The 21876-nt window shown below is 41.4% G+C and overlaps 1 protein-coding gene across 1 annotated transcript in view; it reads left to right on the forward strand.

Annotated features, from left to right (window-relative positions):
• The window catches only part of MEGF10 (multiple EGF like domains 10), a 111622-nt gene that overhangs the window by 86984 nt on the left and 2762 nt on the right, over positions 1–21876 (forward strand). Inside the window, exons 15-22 of the mRNA XM_033163887.1 lie at positions 5521–5655; positions 5973–6101; positions 10957–11085; positions 16556–16684; positions 18700–18828; positions 19314–19550; positions 20738–20865; positions 21412–21535. Of these exons, the coding sequence (XP_033019778.1) occupies positions 5521–5655; positions 5973–6101; positions 10957–11085; positions 16556–16684; positions 18700–18828; positions 19314–19550; positions 20738–20865; positions 21412–21535 (1140 nt within the window). The remainder of the gene's footprint in view (positions 1–5520; positions 5656–5972; positions 6102–10956; positions 11086–16555; positions 16685–18699; positions 18829–19313; positions 19551–20737; positions 20866–21411; positions 21536–21876) is intronic.

Here is a 21876-nt window from a genome sequence, read left to right on the forward strand (position 1 = left end):
GTTTCATCGCGGCAGAAGCGCTTTAGTCATGTTGGCCAATTGACCCGGAAAGCTGTCGGCAGACAAATGCCAGCTCCCTCAGCCTGAAAATGAGCACTGCGCCCCATAGTCGCCTTTGACTAAACTTAACCATCCAGGGTTCCTTTACCTTTTTTTTTTACCTTATTGTAAATTGAACCCAGTGCTAAGTACTACAATTTTCTGTAATTAGCACAATATGCACTTTCACTGTTACTAATAAAATTTGCTGTGGCAGTGATCTTGTTACTATTGTTTAATTTGTAATTTTGCATATTATCTATCTAACTACCCAAAATCCAACAAGACTGGTGTCTGACGCTGTGGAAAATGCATATGGTCGCAGAAACTATTGCCAACCGCCTTTGTATTGGGAGGAGGGGGGTAGATAAACAAGTTAGGACTGTTCCAAACATTGTACCACCTACGTAAAAGCTACTGGGAGAGAAACCTCTCTTTGATAGCAAACCCATGCTGAGGCTATAAACATTTCTAAGCTGTTTACCATATGGTTCAACCATAGTTCTAGGTAGAATGCTACTGGCAGCTGCTGGAACTAGCACAGCAACTTCCTGAACAATTTGGCTGATTCATGAGGAAGTGGTTTTTGGCCTTCTTAGCGCAAATCCATAATGTTTGGCTTTGTTTTAGTTGGAAGACAAGTAGGACAGATTCAGACACATTGAGAGAACGGTTATTTCTGGAATAAATGTGGAAGAAGGACTAAGAGAAAAACACACCAAAAATACAAATTACGTATACAAATCTTTATTTTTGCCAAGATCATTTACACCAGTGAGGGGAACCTTTGGCCTGCCCACCAAGGCTCCTCATTTGGCCTGCAAGGCCATTTTAGCAAAGCCATACCCACCTGCCTTACTCCTGATGATAAGGGACACAGGTGGCACTGTGGTCTAAACCACTGAGGCTCTTGGGCTTGCCGATCAGAAGGTCAGTGGTTTGAATCCCTGCAATGGGCTGAGCTCCTGCCAACCTAGCAGTTCAAAAGCACACCAGTGCAAGTAGATAAATAGGTACCACTGCGATGGGAAGGTAAACGGTGTTTCCATGTGGTCTGGTTTCCGTCATGGTGTTCTGTTGTGCCAGAAGCGGTTTAGTCCTGCTGGCCACATGACCCGGAAAGCTGTCTGTGGACAAACACCGGTTCCCTCGGCTTGAAAGCAAGATGGGTGTCGCAACCCAATAGTCGCCTTTGACTGGACTTAATCATCCAGGGGTCCTTTACCTTTCCTCCCGGTGATGTTAGGTATAGAGAAGGTAAAGGCACTGCTTGGGCAAAAGAGGTTTTTCAGGCACCACCAGTCAGCTGATTGTCACCGCATGCGAAGTTCTGTGCAAACTCCTATGCAAAGCACTCATCGAGCATGGGCAATCAACAGGGCTTACAAAACACTGTGCACAGTGCTGTGCAAAAATGATTCACTTGATGTCATTGTGATGCCATGTGATTGACCCCCCCCCCCCGCCCCCTATCAAATGTGACCTGGGGTGGGTGGGGCAGATAAGGATGCCCAACCCCTGATTTATATCTTGTCTCCTAATGCTGCAAAGAATAATGGATGTAAGAATTTCATCAGGCAAAGGGCCTTCTTGGTTGCGGCGCCTGCCCTGTGGAACGCCCTCCCATCAGATGTCAAGGAAATAAACAACTACCTGACTTTTAGAAGACATCTGAAGGCAGGGAAGTTTTTTATGTTTGATGTTTTATCATGTTTTTAATATTCTGTTAGTAGCGGGCCTGGCCAGATGGGTGGGGTATAAGTCAATCATCATCATCATTTTTAAGCATTTCATGCTATTTACTGTAAATAGCACCTGACCATCGTGTGACAATTGATGTGGCAGTCAAATGTGGAGCTGGACTGCATTCACTTCTTTGCTGTCCTAACTTGGGAATCCAGATAAGGGAGAGAGACAAAACATGGGGACAGACATGGTATCATTAGTGGGAGATAAAAGGTGGTATTTCTTCATTAATGTCAGATAAAATTGAGGGGGGGATGAGGATGATGGGAAGACAACATAAATATTTTAAGATTTTCATCCAGTTTATACAAGCAAAATATTTTAAATTGTTGCTGATTAAAAACCCACTCCAGTAAAAGATGACAGTAAATGTTAACAAAAAGGCTGATCTAAAACTTAGAAACTTAATTAACAACACAATGAATGATCTGGGAGACTCAGGTTAAACTGCCCAGTTGCATGAAGACCATCAAGCATTGCTCCCACATAACCCCTTTTGAAATGAATTGAAGCTATAGACATCCTTGATGGATTGTTTCCATGGCTAGCAGCAGTTCTCACCATCTATAATGGCTCTAAAGTTAATTGTTTAGCTAATATAAAGACACTGATGTAATGATGTTGTATCATCATCATCATCATAATGCAAAGCAGTGACTCTCCCCATTACATTACCGAAATGACTATTTAAAAGAATCAGGCTTTTCAAGACTGCCTAGGTATCTTAAGTTGCGCAAATCCAGTTTGGCTATAAGGAGAAGAAGGAATATAATAGGACTGACCCACTACTTTATTGAAAAGACATGAGGGTCTCTGGACTCCCTTTTTGATCAGGCAACCTGTTTCAAGCATGCCCTCAGGCGGGCATGCTGACTTCTAAATGACTTCAAATTATTTAAAGGCAAAAGTTAGCTTTGTAAATGTTAATTGCTGCTTAACAACAGGCACTTAACTTGAAGCATTGCTTAATATACTAATTTGCCAGTGAAAGAAATTCCAGGAGAAGCTAAAGGAGTAAAGAGAGAAATTCTCCCCAACAGCTTCTTTCTTCCTCTGGCAAATCAAATGGTGATGTATCTGTGAAGAAGAAGAAGAAGAAGAAGAAGAAGAAGAAGAAGAAGAAGAAGAAGAAGAAGAAGAAGAAGAAGAAGAAGAGGAGGAGGAGGAGGAGGAGGCTAGTGTATTTGGCATAAAAATGAATTGAACTGCTTTGTTTTTTAAAGTCCTGAGTTGAATAAAAGCAAGCAGCAGTGTATAGTTGTCTGCACTTTGATTGCCCTTGAGTTGGAAACAGAACTTTAAACTTGTGTTCTGTCAGGAACTCCCAGGTTACAGTGATTCAGCCCTCTGCAGCTGGAGAGGAAAAATATTACACTAATGATAATCGTAACAAATAATAGAATTAAGATTCAGTATTCTATAATGATGTTGTTGTTTACATGTGCCATATTCATCATAATAATTAACAATTGTCCACCTCCCCACCAGAAAAAAGACATGAGGCAATTAAATAGATGCCATTATTAACAAATCTGCAATGAGTAAATAATAATAATAATAATAATAATAATAATAATAATAATAATAATAATAATAATATATTTATACCCCGCCCATCTGGCTGGGTTTCCCCAGCCACTCTGGGCAGCTCCCAACAGAATATTAAAAACACAATAAAACATCAAACATTAAAAACTTCCCTAAACAGGGCTGCCTTCAGATGTATTCTAAAAGTCAGATAGATGTTTATTTCCTTGAAATCTGATGGGAGGGCATTCCATGGGGCGGGCACCTCTACCAAGAAGGCCCTCTGCCTGGTTCCCTGTAACCTCGGAGTGAGGGAGCCGCCAGAAGGCCCCTGGAGCTGGATCTCAGTGTCCAGGCAGAACGATGGGGGTGGAGACGCTCCTTTAGGTATGAAATTCAGTACATAAATTCAGTACATAAATGCAGGCAGTACAACTGGAAACGGTAGGCATCAACTGCTCCCCCAGCCCCTACCCAAGGACAGAGCAACCTGGCTCAGGTCATATGCTGAGCTTTGCCCTTCTTCACACGCCGTGAAAGAGGAGCTGAGGGGGCACCGCATTCTGTGTTTACAGAACCTAAAACAAGACTTTCCCCTTGCATCTTTACCTTGAGCTGGCCAATAGTGAGATTAATTTGGGGGGCCGTCTCTCATCTTGCCAATGCATCAAAGTTTTTGAAATTAAATTTAGCAAACCTATTATTGCCTGACCATACTTGCGGCAAGCCATGACCAATAGGTAAAAAGGTAAAGGACCCCTGGACGGTTAAGTCCAGTCAAAGGCAACTATGGGGTTGTGGTGCTCATCTCACTTTTAGGCCAAGAGAGCTGGCGTTTGTCGACAGACAGCTTTCCAGGTCATGTGGCCAGCATGACTAAACCGCTTCTGGCGCAACGGAACACTGTGATGGAAACCAGAGCGCACGGAAACGCTGCTTGACCTATTTATCTACTTGCACTGGTGTGCTTTTGAACTGCTAGTTTGGCAGGAATTGGGACAAAGCAACGGGAGCTCACACCATCGTGGGGATTCAAACCGCTGACCTTCTTTTCGGCAAGCCCAAGAGGCTCAGTGGTTTAGACCACAGCACCACCCATGTCCCAAATAAACAATCACACAATCACTGATAGGTCCACCCACCATTGTCAGGCTCAAAGCAATGAAGATGATGCCTCCCCAACTGTTGCCATTGGCTGTGGGTTTCTTGTGATGTCACAAAAGCACTTGGCAACTGAGTAGATATAAAGCCAGACCAAGGGGAAAGCCCTTTTCTATTTCCAGCAGGACACACCTGGCAATGGATGTGACATTCAGCACTGCCCAGGTTTCTTCCACTTGGAGGAGGCAAACTGGTGAATGGAAGGAGGCAATCCTCTAGCAGTGGGATGCCTGGGAGCGATAATAAGGCAAGTTTGCTTGCTTGAAGGCTGCGGGTATCCATGGTTGGAAGTTGGCGGACGTCTCATGATGGACCTAACAGTAGCTTCTGGCACAATGGGACACCGTGACAGAAGCCAGAATGCACAGAAATGCTGTTTACCTTCCCGCCACAGTGGTACCTATTTATCTACTTAGCCACCCAGAGTGGCCGGGGAGACCCAGCCAGATGGGTGCGGTACAAATAATAAATTATTATTATTATTATTATTATTATTATTATTATTATTATTATTAGCATCTACTTGCACTGGTGTGCTTTCGAACTGCTAGGTTGGCAGGAGCTGGGACAGAGCAATGGGAGCTCACACCGTTGCGGAGATTCAAACCGCTGTCCTTCTTATTGGCAAGCCCAAGAGGCTCAGTGGTTTAGACTACAGTACCACCCACATCCCCCGTGAACAATACCATTCTGCCAAAACATGTAGACTGCAACTCAGGGAGTGATGATATAATTATTACATTGAAATATTAATAACAGCAGCAGCAGTTGTTATAGACATATGTCGTTATTCATCAGCATCAACAGCAATAATTGTTTTAGATTAACCACAATGCATACTAAGCTGTTCTTCTAAACTGTTATTAAAGTAGTAGATTTGTTAACGTGCCACTGGGGTCGTTGCCTTTATGAAGCAGGTGGCCTGCATAAATCAGATATTCTGAAATGTTTTCGAGATTTCACCAGCGAACTGAAAGCAACTGTATTAGATTTGGTTTTGTTATGTACCAACGTAAGGTGAATATGACAGCGTATTTTTGCTTTCAGTTTGCTCTCCCGGATTTTATGGACATCGCTGCAGCCAGGCCTGCCCCCAGTGTGTTCACAGCAGTGGCCCATGTCACCATGTGACTGGTTTGTGTGACTGTCTACCTGGTTTCACAGGAGCTCTCTGCAATGAAGGTACAAATCACAATTCTTTTTGTAAACTGCTTTGAGATGCTTTTACAATCAAATGGTACATGATTTTCAAGAAATAAATAAATACAATGTACTGTAATACCACACCAAGGACAACAGTGCTTTCTCCTTTTTCCTGTTTACTGTCAAAGTTATATTTTTCAGATAGTAGCTTTGTATTTTTTAAAAAAAATCTTACTGTGTATAGAGCCCATTCTGAAGCTAAATAAAACTATTGGAAGATAAGATTTGAATATCATTGGTCTAAATGAGCTGTAAGAGTGCAGAATATTCATGAGTTCTATGGTTTCTTTTTACAGTCTGCCCCAGTGGCAGATTTGGAAAGAATTGTGCAGGAATTTGCACATGCACCAACAATGGAACCTGCAATCCAATTGACAGATCTTGCCAATGTTATCCTGGCTGGATTGGTAGTGACTGTTCTCAGCGTAAGTACAAGTATTTTATTTATTTTTAAGGGGTTTTTTTTAGGAATTAATATAACTTTTAGTTTTGTTTACCCCCCCCCCTTAAAATTGCCATGTGTAAACTGCTAATAGATCTCAACCTTTTGTACTTCAAAGTACATCAGTTTTGCATGGCAGTATCAGTTTGGGGGGGGGGGGAATCAGACTTCCTAACAGAGTCAGTTGTATAGATTCTACCAATAGCATGTTGAATGCCCCCCCCAGCATTAATGCCATTTTATGCATAGAACAAAAATACTGTGTGACAGATATATATTGTAGTATATGCTTTTCAGGAATTGAATCCACTTCATCCGGTGCACCAATTGTTACCATCAATTGTCATATTTCTCTATATGCATATGTAAAGGGGTGGGGGGAGAGTATACAAATGCCCATGAAATGAAAGTCGTTCAGTCTGTGACATTTCTTTGTAAATGTTAAATGCATACAAGGGAAAGAGGGTGACTGTTCTAAACAACTCAGCAATAGGCAATCTTCCTAACTTCGTTGTGCTATTTTATGAACTAGAATGGAAGAAGAAACCACCAGCTTGACTTGAGACGTACACAGATAGGTGTCATGAGTGTCTCTCAGATGGAGGAAAACACTGTTTGCGACATATTCCTGCATTCCACCTTTGTTTCTCTTCTGGTTCATAAATTCTGGTTTAAATTAAACCAGCCTTGCCTCTAACCTCCCCTAAGACATTGGCTTAAGTAGAAGAAGAATTTTTATTTGCATCAGCCTCTAGCCAAAGCAATAAAATAAAATGTACTAAAGATAGAGGTAAAAGCTTAACTATAGAAAATACCCATGGACTGCAAAAGATCAGACTTATCCATGCTTAAAGAAATCAGCCCTGAGTGTTCACTGGAAGGGCAGATCCTGAAGTTGAGGCTCCAGTACTTTGACCACCTCATGAGAAGAGGAGACTCCCTAGAAAAGTCCCTGATGTTGGGAAAGACGGAGGGCACAAGGAGAAGGGGACGACAGGGGATAAGATGGTTGGACAGTGTTCTCGAAACAACCAGCATGAGTTTGGCCAAACTGCGGGAGGCAGTGAAAGATAGGCGTGCCTGGCGTGCTCTGGTCCATGGGGTCACGAAGAGTCGGACACGACTGAACAACAACAAAAATAGAAAATACATTTTGGGGGTTTATATCAATAATCAAATAGTAGATTTTATTCTAATTGCCCCCACTGAAAACCTTGCAGTTTTTGCTGTCACCTGATCATCTTGATCTGCTAAAAGAAAGGACACAGTAGCAGTGGTTGAGCAACCCGGCATGGACATTAATAGAGGGGTAATAACCTCACTCTTCAGAAGCACATGAGCCACTGACTCAATACTGCCATCTCCACAGGGACATAACTGTTTTTTTCCAGTGGAATTTTTTAAAACCGACCCTCAAGTACAGCCGAAGGCAGTATATTGAATCTTGCGAAAGTGAAAGCGCGTCTGTGTTTTGGAATTGTTAAATTTTGCAAATAATCATACCATGGACAAAATTCCATATTGTGGACAGAATATTCTGTCGCTCAATATCGTATAGGCATTGTTCAATTAAATTATTTGCCTTACTGAAGCCCAGTGTTAATAACTGTTTTGGTGATAAATCAGAAAAGTAAAACTTTTGGTTGACAATTTTAGTCCAAGCGCTCTCATGACAATCTTGCGATACTAAGGGTAGTAGACCAGTGGAGTTTAAATTTAGGCGACGCCAATAATTAAATGCCCTATGCCAAATCTGTAATTCAACAGAGGGGTGGTTAGCCTGAAGCATTTGGAACGCAGGATGGAACAGGAAAAAAAATGCCTTAGGAATTTAGATTGAACAGCTTCTGTACATCCATGGTGAGTTCCTGTCCAAATCTGAGCTCCATAGAATAACTGTGCTAGGGGTTTAGCTTTAAACACTTCAAGTGCTTATGTTATGTGATCGCCACCTTTTGTATGGAAAAGTGTCTTAGAATTTTGACTGAGCTCTGTACAAGAGCTATGAAAAGTTGGTAGGGACTTCCTACTAAGTTTAAATTAAGATTGCATGAATCAGTAACCAATGGAATTCAGTATTGGGTGTTGCAGAACCAGCTGCAAGGGCTTGAGAGTATGCAGATTTTCAGAAGAGGTTATAGCAATATGTAAGAACCAAGAGTGCAGAAAAGCTATCTTGTTGTCAAAATGGTGTTACTCCTTTGAACATGCCTCCTTGGTTCACATCACTCATGGCTTGTCTAGAAGATTGACTGGCTATATCTTACTGCTTTGCAACATCTGGTCTATTTACAAGACTTGAAATGTGATGGTTTTAAAAATTACTTTTGCTCCCTACATATCACTGATTCTGACAATTCTCTTTCGTGTTATATTTTAGATGTTAAAAATACCCATAGAGAATCATTTACCCATTTTTCTTTTCTGGGACAAGTACTAAATTGTTTTACCAAAATGTTTTTATTAATTATTTTAATGTTTAATACCACAAATTAATGTTTTACATTTGCCTCTTAGGCATATTTTAATTCAAAGACTTTCAGATTTTTGTGTCTCTGTAGTTTCAGAATTCATCATTACATTTCATTGCTGGATACTGGATTTTCTTCCATTACTTTCTCATAATGGGCAATTAATGTAGGGCAATAGAAGAAAAAGATGCCAGTAGAATGAATTGGAATCTTTACCATGACTGACCTTTAGACAAGGAAAGGGGGAATTTTTATTTGACTTCCTTTAAGACCTTTAGTTCTTATACTATAAGGCTTACAGAAAGCAGTGATCCCATTAGCTTAAAGTTACTTCAGTGTGACCTCCACAAAGACTTCTTAAAGATTTCTGTGTATGTGGCTTATCAGTTCTTACTTGTTGAACTGTTCACCAGCTTTTCCCCATTGAAGAATTAGAACCAAATTGACAAATTATTTATTATATTTTCCCCAGTTATAATTTTAAAAATTGGGCCTGAGAGCCGTGGACACTCGCCCACCCCAAATGACATACAAGTAAACTATATTTGCTGTAAATAACCCTACTCTGCATTAGTCCTTAGATCTGTACAAATCAAATGTGCGTAATGGTTGTTTATTAACTTGTTTACTGCCCTCTCACGAAATATCAGGGTGGTGTTGTACAGCTATGCAGCAACTCATTAACAACAGTACAGTTGTCTTGATTGTTCTATAAATAAAAAGCTATGACATGGAAAGACTTATGGATTGGTAAACTGATGAAAACAAAAATTAGACCCCAGGCTAACCTCATTAGTGGCTTCCAATGAAGGCTGTTATTCACATTGATAATGTGTTTTGCTGGTTTGGTTCAGTGGATCTGAGGGTTCAGATGACAAGTCCCTTCCCTTTATGGTATATTGTTCATAATTAATATTGCCAGGTCATAAACAGGTAAATTTAAATAACATTTTAACAGTACCTGGCCAATAACAGTAATACTCAGCCAATAAAATGGGGTGCAGAGGGGAGAGAGAGAGAGGTTGGCATCAAAGTGGTACCTAGGAATAATTTACAGTGTGACAAGAAGAAAAACTGCCAAATTACCAGTTGTCACGTACTGCTCCCAACTAAAACTATTCCAATGTATTACCCCAAAGCCTGTCTTGGGTGGCGCTGTGGTCTAAACTACTGAGCCTCTTGGGTTTGCCGATCAGAAGATTGGTGGTTCAAATCCGCATGACGGGGTGAGCTTCCGTTTCTCTGTCCCAGCTCCTGCCAGCCTAGCAGTTCGAAAGCATACCAGTGCAAGTAGATAAATAGGTACCGCTGCTGCGGGAAGGTAAACAGCATTTCCGTGCGCTCTGGTTTCCGTCATGGTGTCCCGCTGCACCAGAAGTGGTTTAGTCATGCTGGCCACATGACCTGGAAACCTTTCTGTAGACAAACACCAGCTCCCACAGCCTTAAAGCAAGATGAGTGCCACAACCCCATAGTCACCTTTGACTAGACTTATCCTTTATCTTTATCTTTTCCTTTATCTTTTACCTTGGGTACTAATACTTCTTGATTACAAAGCAGAAGGGCTGTTATTGCTTGCAGACAGAGCCCCAATTTAAAATAGCTATTTTAAACAATGGCTACCTAATAAAGATCCAGACCTAGAGATCTGGATGCCAATTATGTATTCATATCTGCTTAGGCAGAATAATAACAAAACCTAGTAAATGTCTTGCCATTCTGTCAGGAGCTTCATTTTCCAATATGGCATACTGTATATAAGAGAGAGAGTTTATGTATATAAAAACTATAACTGCAACCCTTGCAGGAAAACCATGGTATCTATTCATTTGGAGTTTGGCAGGATCCTACCCTTAGAAGGGATTGCCTTGCATGCACATTTCATCCAGTTCTGCCCCAAAATTAAGAAGTTATTGATGTTTCCTCTTCTAGAAAAACTTTAAAATGTGTTTGTTCATCTCAAAAAAGACTTGGGACCCATTTGCCTGTCATTTAGCAGGTTTAATTCACTATGTAGTAGTTCACATGCCTGCAAATATTACTCGCTTCTGTCAAAAGGAAAAATAGTTAAAGCCATTTTTAAATATCCCAGTAATGAAAGGGCAAAAGAAGCAGGCTCTAATGGATCCCAAATGAAAGCAGGCAGTCTACAAACCAGCTTGGACTGAAGTGGGCTTTTTTCAGCAGCATCAGACGAGGGCCCAAACAAAATCTTGTGGTTGTTGCACACCTTAGTGTATAAAGCTGAACCAGTTGTAGTTTATTCACTATGACACTATGACCCGGGCTAAGCAGCTGTCATATAGAGCCGTATTATTGTTTTGCCAAATAAGACTAACCGGTTGTTGTTGTTTTTTATTGTTTCAGCTTGTCCTCCTTCCCATTGGGGCCCAAATTGTATCCATACCTGCAATTGCCATAATGGAGCTCGCTGCAGTGCCTATGATGGGGAGTGTAAATGTACACCGGGATGGACTGGTCTCTACTGCACCCAAAGTGAGTTTCCTAATATTTATCTCTGTAGCGGCGTGTTAGAAAGAGTTTGTTAGTAGTGTGGAACGTATAATCCAGGGACTCACCTGAGAGCCAGAAGAACATGCATGCACCTCTGGGTTATTTCAAAAAAGGGGGATGCATTCAGGAGCTGGTCGCAGGCAAGACAGCAAGTAATGGCATGTATACACTCAAACAAGGTACACAGTATTTCATTCTGTCAGCAAGCGCAGTTTGCCTTTGGACTGTTTACTGTTCCTATTGATACCAGCCAGGCGTCTTCACTGTTTTCCTTTTGGCCTGCTGAAGACATTCTTATTTAGACAAGCCTGCCCAGAAATTTAGAAAGCTTGTAGAAGTTTTCATTTATTTTAGTCTATTTTTTGCGGCTTTAACCTTCTTTTTTTTGTTTTTATTGGGGACGTGGGTGGCGCTGTGGTCTAAACCACAGAGCCTAGGGCTTGCCGATCAGAAGGTCGGCGGTTCGAATCCCCGCGATGGGGTGAGCTCCTGTTCCTCGGCCCCTGCTTCTGCCCACCTAGCAGTTCGAAAGCACGTCAAAGTGCAAGTAGATAAATAGGTACCACTCCAGCGGGAAGGTGAACGGTGTTTCCGCGCTCTGCTCTGGTTCTCCATAAGTGGCTTAGTCATGCTGGCCACATGCTGTATGCTGGCTCCCTCGGCCAGTAAAGCGAGATGAGCGCCACAACCCCAGAGTCATCCATGACAGGACCTACTTGTGGCCTTTTGTGATTGTGATAAAAAGTCGACGGAATCTCTCCATATAATCTTTACTTGTCCCCTGCATAGTGAGGCGCGGGCAAAATTACTAAGACCAATAACTCAGAAACTTACAGGTGCACCAGCTGTGATTTTTAAAGTAGTAATTCTACTGCTCTATCTTTAAAGGCTTTTTCTGCAACCAAGTGGTATATTGTTGTTGTTCAGTCGTTCAGTCGTGTCCGACTCTTCGTGACCCCATGGACCAGAGCACGCCAGGCACGCCTATCCTTCACTGCCTCTCGCAGTTCGGCCAAACTCATGTTAGTAGCTTCAAGAACACTGTCCAACCATCTCATCTTCTGTCGTCCCCTTCTCCTTGTGCCCTCCATCTTTCCCAGCATCAGGGTCTTTTCCAGGGAGTCTTCTCTTCTCATAAGGTGGCCAAAGTACTGGAGCCTCAACTTCAGGATCTGTCCTTCTAGTGAGTACTCAGGGCTGATTTCTTTGAGAATGGATAGGTTTGATCTTCTTGCAGTCCATGGGACTCTCAAGAGTCTCCTCCAGCACCATAATTCAAAAGCATCAATTCTACGGCGATCAGCCTTCTTTATGGTCCAGCTCTCACTTCCGTACATTACTACTGGGAAAACCATAGCTTTAACTATACGGACCTTTGTCGGCAAGGTGATGTCTTTGCTTTTTAAGATGCTGTCTAGGTTTGTCATTGCTTTTCTCCCAAGAAGCAGGCGTCTTCTGATTTCGTGACTGCTGTCACCATCTGCAGTGATCATGGAACCCAAGAAAGTGAAATCTCTCACTGCCTCCATTTCTTCCCCTTCTATTTGCCAGGAGGTGATGGGACCAGTGGCCATGATCTTAGTTTTTTTGATGTTGAGCTTCAGACCATATTTTGCGCTCTCCTCTTTCACCCTCATTAAAAGGTTCTTTAATTCTTCCTCACTTTCTGCCATTAAGGTAGTATCATCAGCATATCTGAGGTTGTTGATATTTTTTCCGGCAATCTTAATTCCGGTTGGGGATTCATCCAGTCCAGCCTTTCGCATGATGAATTCTGCATATAAGTTAAATAAGCAGGGAGACAATATACAGCCTTGTCGTACTCCTTTCCCAATTTTGAACCAATCAGTTGTTCCATATCCAGTTCTAACTGTAGCTTCTTGTCCCACATAGAGATTTCTCAGGAGGCAAATGAGGTGATCCGGCACTCCCATTTCTTTAAGAACTTGCCATAGTTTGCTGTGGTCAACACAGTCAAATGCTTTTGCATAATCAATGAAGCAGAAGTAGATGTTTTTCTGGAACTCTCTGGCTCTCTCCATAATCCAGCGCATGTTTGCAATTTGGTCTCTGGTTCCTCTGCCCCTTCGAAATCCAGCTTGCACTTCTGGGAGTTCTCGGTCCACATACTGCTTAAGCCTGCCTTGTAGAATTTTAAGCATAACCTTGCTAGCGTGTGAAATGAGCGCAATTGTGCGGTAGTTGGAGCATTCTTTGGCACTGCCCTTCTTTGGGATTGGGATGTAGACTGATCTTCTCCAATCCTCTGGCCACTGCTGAGTTTTCCAAACTTGCTGGCATATTGAGTGCAGCACCTTAACAGCATCCTCTTTTAAAATTTTAAATAGTTCAGCTGGAATATCATCACTTCCACTGGCCTTGTTGTTAGCGAGGCTTTCTAAGGCCCATTTGACTTCACTCTCCAGGATGTCTGGCTCAAGGTCAGCAACCACATTACCTGGGGTGTATGAGACCTCCATGTCTTTCTGGTATAATTCCTCTGTGTATTCTTGCCACCTCTTCTTGATGTCTTCTGCTTCTGTTAGGTCCTTTCCACTTTTGTCCTTTATTGTGGTAATCTTTGTACGAAATGTTCCTTTCATATCTCCAATTTTCTTGAATAAATCTCTGGTTTTTCCCATTCTGTTATTTTCCTCTATTTCTTTGCATTGCTCGTTTAGAAAGGCCCTCTTGTCTCTCCTTGCTATTCTTTGGAAATCTGCATTCAATTTCCTGTATCTTTCACGATCTCCTTCGCATTTTGCTTGTCTTCTCTCCCCCGCCATTTGTAAGGCCTCATTGGACAGCCACTTTGCTTTCTTGCATTTCTTTTTCATTGGGATGGTTTTCGTTGCTGTCTCCTGTATAATGTTACGAGCCTCCATCCACAGTTCTTCAGGTACTCTATCCACCAAATCTAAATCCTTGAACCTGTTCTTCACTTCAACTGTGTATTCATAAGGAATTTGATTTAGATTGAATCTTACTGGCCCAGTGGTTTTTCCTACTTTCTTCAGTTTAAGCTGGAATTTTGCTATAAGAAGCTGATGATCTGAGCCACAGTCAGCTCCAGGTCTTGTTTTTGCTGAGTGTATAGAGCTTCTCCATCTTTGGCTGCAGAGAATATAATCAATCTGATTTCGATGTTGCCCATCTGGTGATGTCCATGTGTAGAGTCGTCTCTTGTGTTGTTGGAAAAGAGTGTTTGTGATGACCAGCTTGTTCTCTTGACAGAACTCTATTAGCCTTTGCCCTGCTTCATTTTGATCTCCAAGGCCAAACTTGCCAGTTGTTCCTTTTATCTCTTGACTCCCTACTTTAGCATTCCAATCCCCTATAATGAGAAGAACATCCTTCTTTGGTGTCATTTCTATAAGGTGTTGTAAGTCTTCATAGAATTTGTCAATTTCAGTTTCTTCAGCACTGGTAGTTGGTGCATAAACCTGGATTACTGTGATGTTAAAAGGACTGCCTTGGATTCGTATCGAGATCATTCTATCATTTTTGAAATTGCATCCCAGTACAGCTTTCGCCACTCTTTTGTTGACTATGAGGGCCACTCCATTTCTTTTACGGGATTCCTGCCCACAGTAGTAGATATGATAGTCATCCGAACTGAATTCGCCCATTCCTGTCCATTTTAGTTCACTGATGCCTAGGATGTCAATGTTTATTCTTGCCATCTCATTTTTTACCACATCCAGCTTACCAAGGTTCATGGTTCTTACATTCCAGGTTCCTATGCAATACTTTTCTTTACAGCATTGGACTTTCCTTTCGCTTCCAGGCATATCCACAACTGAGCGTCCTTTCGGCTTTGGCTCAGCCGCTTCATCAGCTCTGGATCTACTTGTACTTGTCCTCCGCTCTTCCCCAGTAGCATGTTGGACACCTTCCGACCTGAGGGGCTCATCTTCCAGCGTCATATCTTTTATATGCCTGTTGTCTTTGTCCATGGAGTTTTCTTGGCAGGGATACTGGAGCGGCTTGCCAGTTCCTTCTCCAGGTGGATCACGTTTGGTCCAAACTCTCCGCTATGACCTGTCCATCTTGACCTGTCCATAGCTTCCCTGAGTAATTCAAGCCCCTTCGCCACGACAAGGCAGTGATCCATGAAGGGGAAGTGGTATATAAGTTTAAATAAAGTCCCCCCGCACCATTGAGAAGGAAGATTGTTTTGCATGTCAGCATATTTTTCCAAAGGATCTTGGCCGCTGAGTGCCCTTCAACCACACTTATAATAATGGCATGCCTTCACTTTTTGGAGCACACAAACTCAATAATGCTGGGAAGAAGCCCGTGTATTTATTGCAGAGCCATATGGTTGCTCTGTGCTGCTTGAACCATCAGTGCTCGGGATTTTTTTGCTTGCTGATTTTGAATGACGATCTCTTTATGTGTAATTAGGGATGGGGGGGGGGAATTCACTTGGGCAACAATTTGAAGCAAACTGACCTAATTTGCCTAATTGTATGCGGACAGGAATGTCGCTGTCAGTCAGATTATGCACTTCTCCAAATTTTGCAATGCAGTTTCAGTTCTAAAGAAATGAACATAAATATGCTGTTTAGCAGATAAATCTGTACAAAAATGTATATTTTAGGAGTCATACAAAGTGCATATTTTAGGAAAAGATGGGTATAATCTAAATGCAATTCTTTGTGCATTTTTAAAAGTCCACCAAATAACAAAAGTGGGACAGAACGAACTGGCACAAAATAGAAATTGGCTGAGCCTAGCATCTCTATGAATAATAAGTCTTCAGATTGAAATGGAATATTTGTGTGGGATCCCCTCCTCAGTCTCGTGCACTGGGATTCTCTGTAAGATATATGTCTAAAGATTGGCATTACAGTGGTACCTCGGTTTAAGAACAGTCCTGTTTATGAACGATTCGGTTTACGAACTCTGGAAAACCAGAAGTAATGTCCCAGTTTGCGAACTTTACCTCGGTCTAAGAACGGAATCCGAATGGTGGAAGGGCACCAGCGGCGGGAGACGTCTTTAGGGAAAGCATGCCTTGGTTTAAGAACAGTTTCAGTTTAAGAAGGGACTTCTGGAACGGATTAAGTTCGTAAACCTGAGATACCAATGTACTGAAAAATCGTCCCTTTCTCTTCTTACTTGAAATCCCACTGGCATTACATTGAAAGTCTAAGGAAGTAGTAAGTATACTGTACTATGTATACTTACCTGGGGCTAAGCACATTTAAACTCAGTATGCCTTGCTTCCCATTGAATTTGCACTGTAAATCTCACTACATTCCAAGTAATGTGACCAATATTATTCACATAATCACCTTCAGGCTTCATATCTTGTTTGGCAAATGAATTGGGAAGTATAAATTCTGTGTGTCAGTTATAGTAACATTCAATATATTATTAAAAAGCCACAAAGCTAGTTTTAAGTATAGGGTGTTTTATTTTCTCTCTCTCTCCCTTTCTCCTACAGGATGTCCTTTGGGGTTTTATGGAAAGGACTGTGCATTAATCTGCCAGTGTCAAAATGGAGCCGACTGTGATCACATCTCAGGGCAGTGTACATGTCGCACAGGATTCATGGGAAAACACTGTGAACAGAGTATGTTGGCAACAAGGTCCTTGCACATAGTGAAGGGGAAATGCATAAGTGGATTAGATCTTACAAAGCTATTTTTCATACTCAAGACAAAGCCAAGACTGTGAAAATTCCATATTGACAGCTAGTGGAGGTTTTCTGTAAGACACATCCATAGTATAGACTTGCAACTCGGTGTTACACATATTGAGTTAAGTGAAACTGGATGCACAGTAAGTGGTTGAGTCGAGACTTCGCCTTGCGAGGCTCCTTCAGTTCACAGATTTGGTGGAGGGCCTTAGTGACTTTGCTTATTTCCCCCCATCCCCCTTGAAATCAGTGAAACTAAAAGTAGATAGGTCTGGACGGTGGCAACACGAGAACAGGGCCTTCTCTGCAGTGGCTCCCCATCTGTGGAATGCTCTCCCCAGGGAAGTTCGCCTGGTGTCTTCGTTATACACCTTTAGGTGCCAGGCAAAAACATTTCTGTTTAACCAGGCCTTTAGTTGATTGGATTAGGTTGTTTTTTGTGGTATTGTATTTTGTGGATTTATATTTTGATTTTGTTCTGTGAACCGCCCTGAGACCTCTGGGTGATATATAAATTCAATAAATAAATAAAAATAATTAATAATAATTAATAATAATAATAATAATAATAGAAGATAGCACATGCTTGAGGCTGCAACCCTAACCAGAGTCACAGGGAAGTAAATACCATCAAAGCAAATAGAGCTTACATGTATAAGATTGGGCTGGGGGCTTCTTCTACTCCAGCGGAACCCAGCCTATCTGCACACCATACATTTAAAATCAGATAATACATTTAAAGCACACAAAAATCCTGGCAACTGTAGTTTACCCCTCACAGAGCTACCATTTCTAGCCCCCTTTAGAAACTGCAGTTCCTGAGACTCTTGGTGGGGGGAGTCATATGCTTTAAATATATGGCATGTATGTAGGGCTCCTTGCAGCAGTGTGTTAGTTGATTGTGTTTGGGATTTTAAGAACTTCTAGAAGACCACTGGTGACTGTTAACATCCCTTTTCAAATATTTACTTTTGTTTCATTGTTCTGAGAATAATTATTTTTGACGCACTGCAAAGAGGAAGCAATTCACTATAATTATGCTATTTTTTTATTTTAAAATGTGCATTTTGGCGGTACAAAATGTTTAGAGTTAATAGCCAGGAGATTGTACTTCAATCTGAATAAAACATATCTACCTAGGCATAATTTGTAAAATAGGTGGCACCACAAGAAAAACTGAAGAAGTTGTTTTTGTTCTGCGAGCTTGCCATCTGTCTGGTTTCTTAGCCGTCTAACACTCTGGATTTGAGTGGAGCTTTCTAAGAAGCACAGTGCTAGCTTCCCTCTGTCACTGAATAAATGGAACCTCTTTAAGCCTATATGCTTCAATTATACTTGATATGCATTTGTGAACATATTTTAAACACATTGATTGGGGCTGATTTTTTTTTGAACTTGCACAATGAAACACTGCCACCTAGGGATAGCCTGTGAAATCTACAAGATTTCTTGCAGTGATCTATAAAAAGTACAGTACTGTAGGAGGTTTGAAAATGGCAAATTGTAGAGTTCTAATTCTACACAAGCCAGACTTTCAAAAGAGCAAAAATGGAAAATTAATTCTAGTGTTGTATAAGGTGATGGCCATACCACATTCTAATATGGGGACATTAAAAGTTTCATTAAAAAAATAAAATAAAAATTTATTCCATAAGCATATTACATTAAATAATAATACATTGAATGCCTTATTCATTGGCCTTTCTCTAGAAAACTTCAGAACACCTGGAGATAAAATTGTTTGATGTGTTGCAGCAGTGATCTTTAATCGTATGGTGTGCTGCCTCCTCATTTTCTATTGCTAACCAATTAAAGATCTCAGTTACACACAGTTCTGATTTACTAAATCATGGTTACCATCACAGAGATTTCAGCTGAGCACAAACTGGAATAGGCTAAAAGAGGTGGGTGGGAAGCTGCAGTTCTTACCTTATTATTCTTTTTTACAGAATGCCCCTCAGGTACATATGGTTATGGCTGCCGGCAAATTTGTGACTGTTTGAACAACTCAACTTGTGACCACATCACAGGAACCTGCTACTGCAGCCCTGGGTGGAAAGGAGCGAGATGTGACCAAGGTAATATTTTTCTATAATGCCAAAATAAAAACAAGCTTTGAAATGGTGATATTTATGCAGCGCTTCAAGAAGAATTGCAAAATGATGACAAAAATCCCACACCTAACTTCCCCGCCCCCACCAAAAAGAAATAAAAATCTGAAAAGGGAAAAATAGGATACTTATTCTACTGGAATACCCTAATTAGACAAGTGGTCAGTGTTAGAAACTGAGATATGAAAGCTAGGAGCTAAATGGCACCTTAAACCTAGGTATGGGCGCAACAATGGAATGTCTAGGTGCACTTTTTCTTCTCTGTGGCACTTGCACTTCATCAAATTGTGTGGAAATTGTCTGCATTTTATTTAACGAGTGTTCACTTTTTGCTTAGAGGATGTGACACTAGTGTACCTGTATTGATATGGAGTAAGCCCCATTGAACATACTGAGTAGGCACTGAAGTTAAAACTATGTCTTACATGCATATTGTCTTTCTTCTTTCCCAGCTGGAGTAATTATAGTGGGAAATCTGAACAGCTTAAGCCGCACTAGCGCTGCCATCCCTGCTGATTCTTACCAGATTGGAGCCATTGCTGGCATAATTATTCTTGTCCTTGTCGTCCTCTTCCTGCTAGCACTATTCATCATTTATAGGCAAAAGCAGAAGGGGAAGGAAACAAATATGCCTGCAGTTACCTATACTCCTGCCATGAGGGTCATCAATACAGACTACAGTATTTCAGGTAGGAACACAGTGGTGCAAAGCTTAATTCTATGCTGAGTGCATACTTTAGCAAACGGCAAGTTTTCTCTGACTTTCAAAACTGTTTATCCTCTTTTAGCTTTATCAAGTTCATATGCTGTGTATTTTCAGGCACTTACAGGTGATTAGTAACACTTTACTATGACACAGTGCCTATAGCAAAGACTCTATACAAGCAGCACCCCTTATCTGTTTATTTATTTATATTTTATTTTATTATTAAATTTGTATACCGCTCTATACCCATGGATCTCAGGGCAGTTCACAACATAAATATTTTTGTTTATTAAACTATTTATATGCTGCCTTTCAGTGCAGGTCTCTCCAAGGGATAGGTCACTCAGTAGAGCACGAGGCTCTTAATCTCAGGGTTGTGGGTTCGACACCTACGATGGATGAATGATTTCTGCATTGCAGGGGGTTGGACTTAGATGATCCTTGTGGTCCCTTCTAACCCTACGATTCTGTGATTCTAAAAAAAATGTTTTCGCCCATTGTTTTTGGCTACAATAGACGCTGTCAAACATGGCTAGCCAAGGACTGTACCCATCAAGATGCTTATCAGACAATCACTCTAGATTACCATTTTGCATTCTGGCTTAAGGAAAAAGCTGGTTAGCCTTAACCGCAGTTAATATTACTTCCAGTAAACTTTCAACTGTGGTTAAAGGAGGAAGGAGAAATTTAACTCAGGGAAGTGGGAGGGCTGTGTGAAAAAAGTAAATATCCCCAAGGCTGACTCCCAGCATGCTAAGCAGGGAGAACTAGCATGATACCAGTGTTCTGTGTGGCTTGTCTTATAGAAACGGTTTGGAGAGGGAAGACAACATATCCATTTTTGTCTGTATTAAGAGGTTGGTGAAACAAGCAGACGGCAGTGGCCGAGAGACTATGAGCGACAACTGGAGGAGAAAGAGAGAAGATATAACATATAGAGATGCAAGAAAGACAGGAGATTCCTATCAGTCAAAATCTGAAAGGAAGTGGGATTCTGTCATGTAGAGGAAGATGCATTTCAGGAACAGAAAAACAATCTGTATTGATCATATAAATCCATATTAACTTGTATTTTAATTCTAGGCAAACTGTTGGCTAGTTCTTCAGCATAGTTGCATAAGGCCAAGGATGAGCAGTGACACAGCACTCACTTTTTCATTCCTTTCACAGAGACGATTCCTCACAGTAATGGTGGCAATGCTAACAGCCATTACTTCTCCAACCCAAGCTATCACACTCTAACACAGTGTTCAAACCCAGTGAATGCCAACAACATGGACAGGATGACTTTGGCGAAGGTAAAAATATAGATTAGCTATATACTTAGGGAATGTTATTCCTGGTATGTTACATGTATAAAAGGTTAGGGGACGCAGGTGGTGCTGTGGTCTAAGTCACTGAGCCTCTTGGACTTGCCGATCAGAAGGTCAGCGGTTCAAATCCCCATGACAGGATGAGCTCCTGTTGCTCTGTCCCAGCTCCTGCCAACCTAGCAGTTCAAAAGCACACCAGTGCAAGTAGATAAATGGGTACCGCTGTGGCGGGAAGGTAAACTGCATTTCTGCGCTCTCTGGTTTCCGTCACGGTGTTCTATTGCACCAGAAGTGGTTTAGTCATGCTGGCCACATGACCCGGAAAGCTGTTTGTGGACAAACGCCAGCTCCCTCGGCCTGAAAGCAAGATGAGCACCGCAACCCCATAGTTGCCTTTGACTGGACTTAACTGTCCTTTACTTTACCTTTACATGTATAAAACACCATATCTTTTTATTTGCACTACAGTTGCTCTCTCTATGTCAAATATTGCCGTCTTCATTCTATGCCTTCTGTCTTTATTTGAAACAGTCAAACAACAACCAACTGTTTGTGAATCTTAAAAATGTGGATTCTGGAAAGCGAGGCCCTGTTGTGGACTACACAGGAACCCTACCTGCCGACTGGAAGCATGGAGGCTACCTCAATGAGCTTGGTACCTAAATAAATAAATAAATATGCCAGTTTTGTGCATCACAATATGTATTTAAGGGGGGGGAGACAACATGCCTCATTTCCATCTCTCTTTGCAAGGAGAACATGGTGATGTTTTTCAGCTATCTCCCCAAGAGTATGGCTTCTGGGAATTTGACTGTGGTATACAGGCAGATTAATGCAGCTCTTAATATACACAGTTATACAGACCTTAGGGTGGCAACAATGACCAAGAAACTTGTGCATTAAAAATGAGAAGACTAAATTGCAATAGATTTTTTAAATGACCGTTTTGGAAATTTAACACTGCTGTGTTTATCCCAATTTAATGCCATCGTGCCT

Source organism: Lacerta agilis, chromosome 11, assembly GCF_009819535.1.
Source record: "Lacerta agilis isolate rLacAgi1 chromosome 11, rLacAgi1.pri, whole genome shotgun sequence".
Lineage (NCBI taxonomy): Eukaryota > Metazoa > Chordata > Lepidosauria > Squamata > Lacertidae > Lacerta > Lacerta agilis.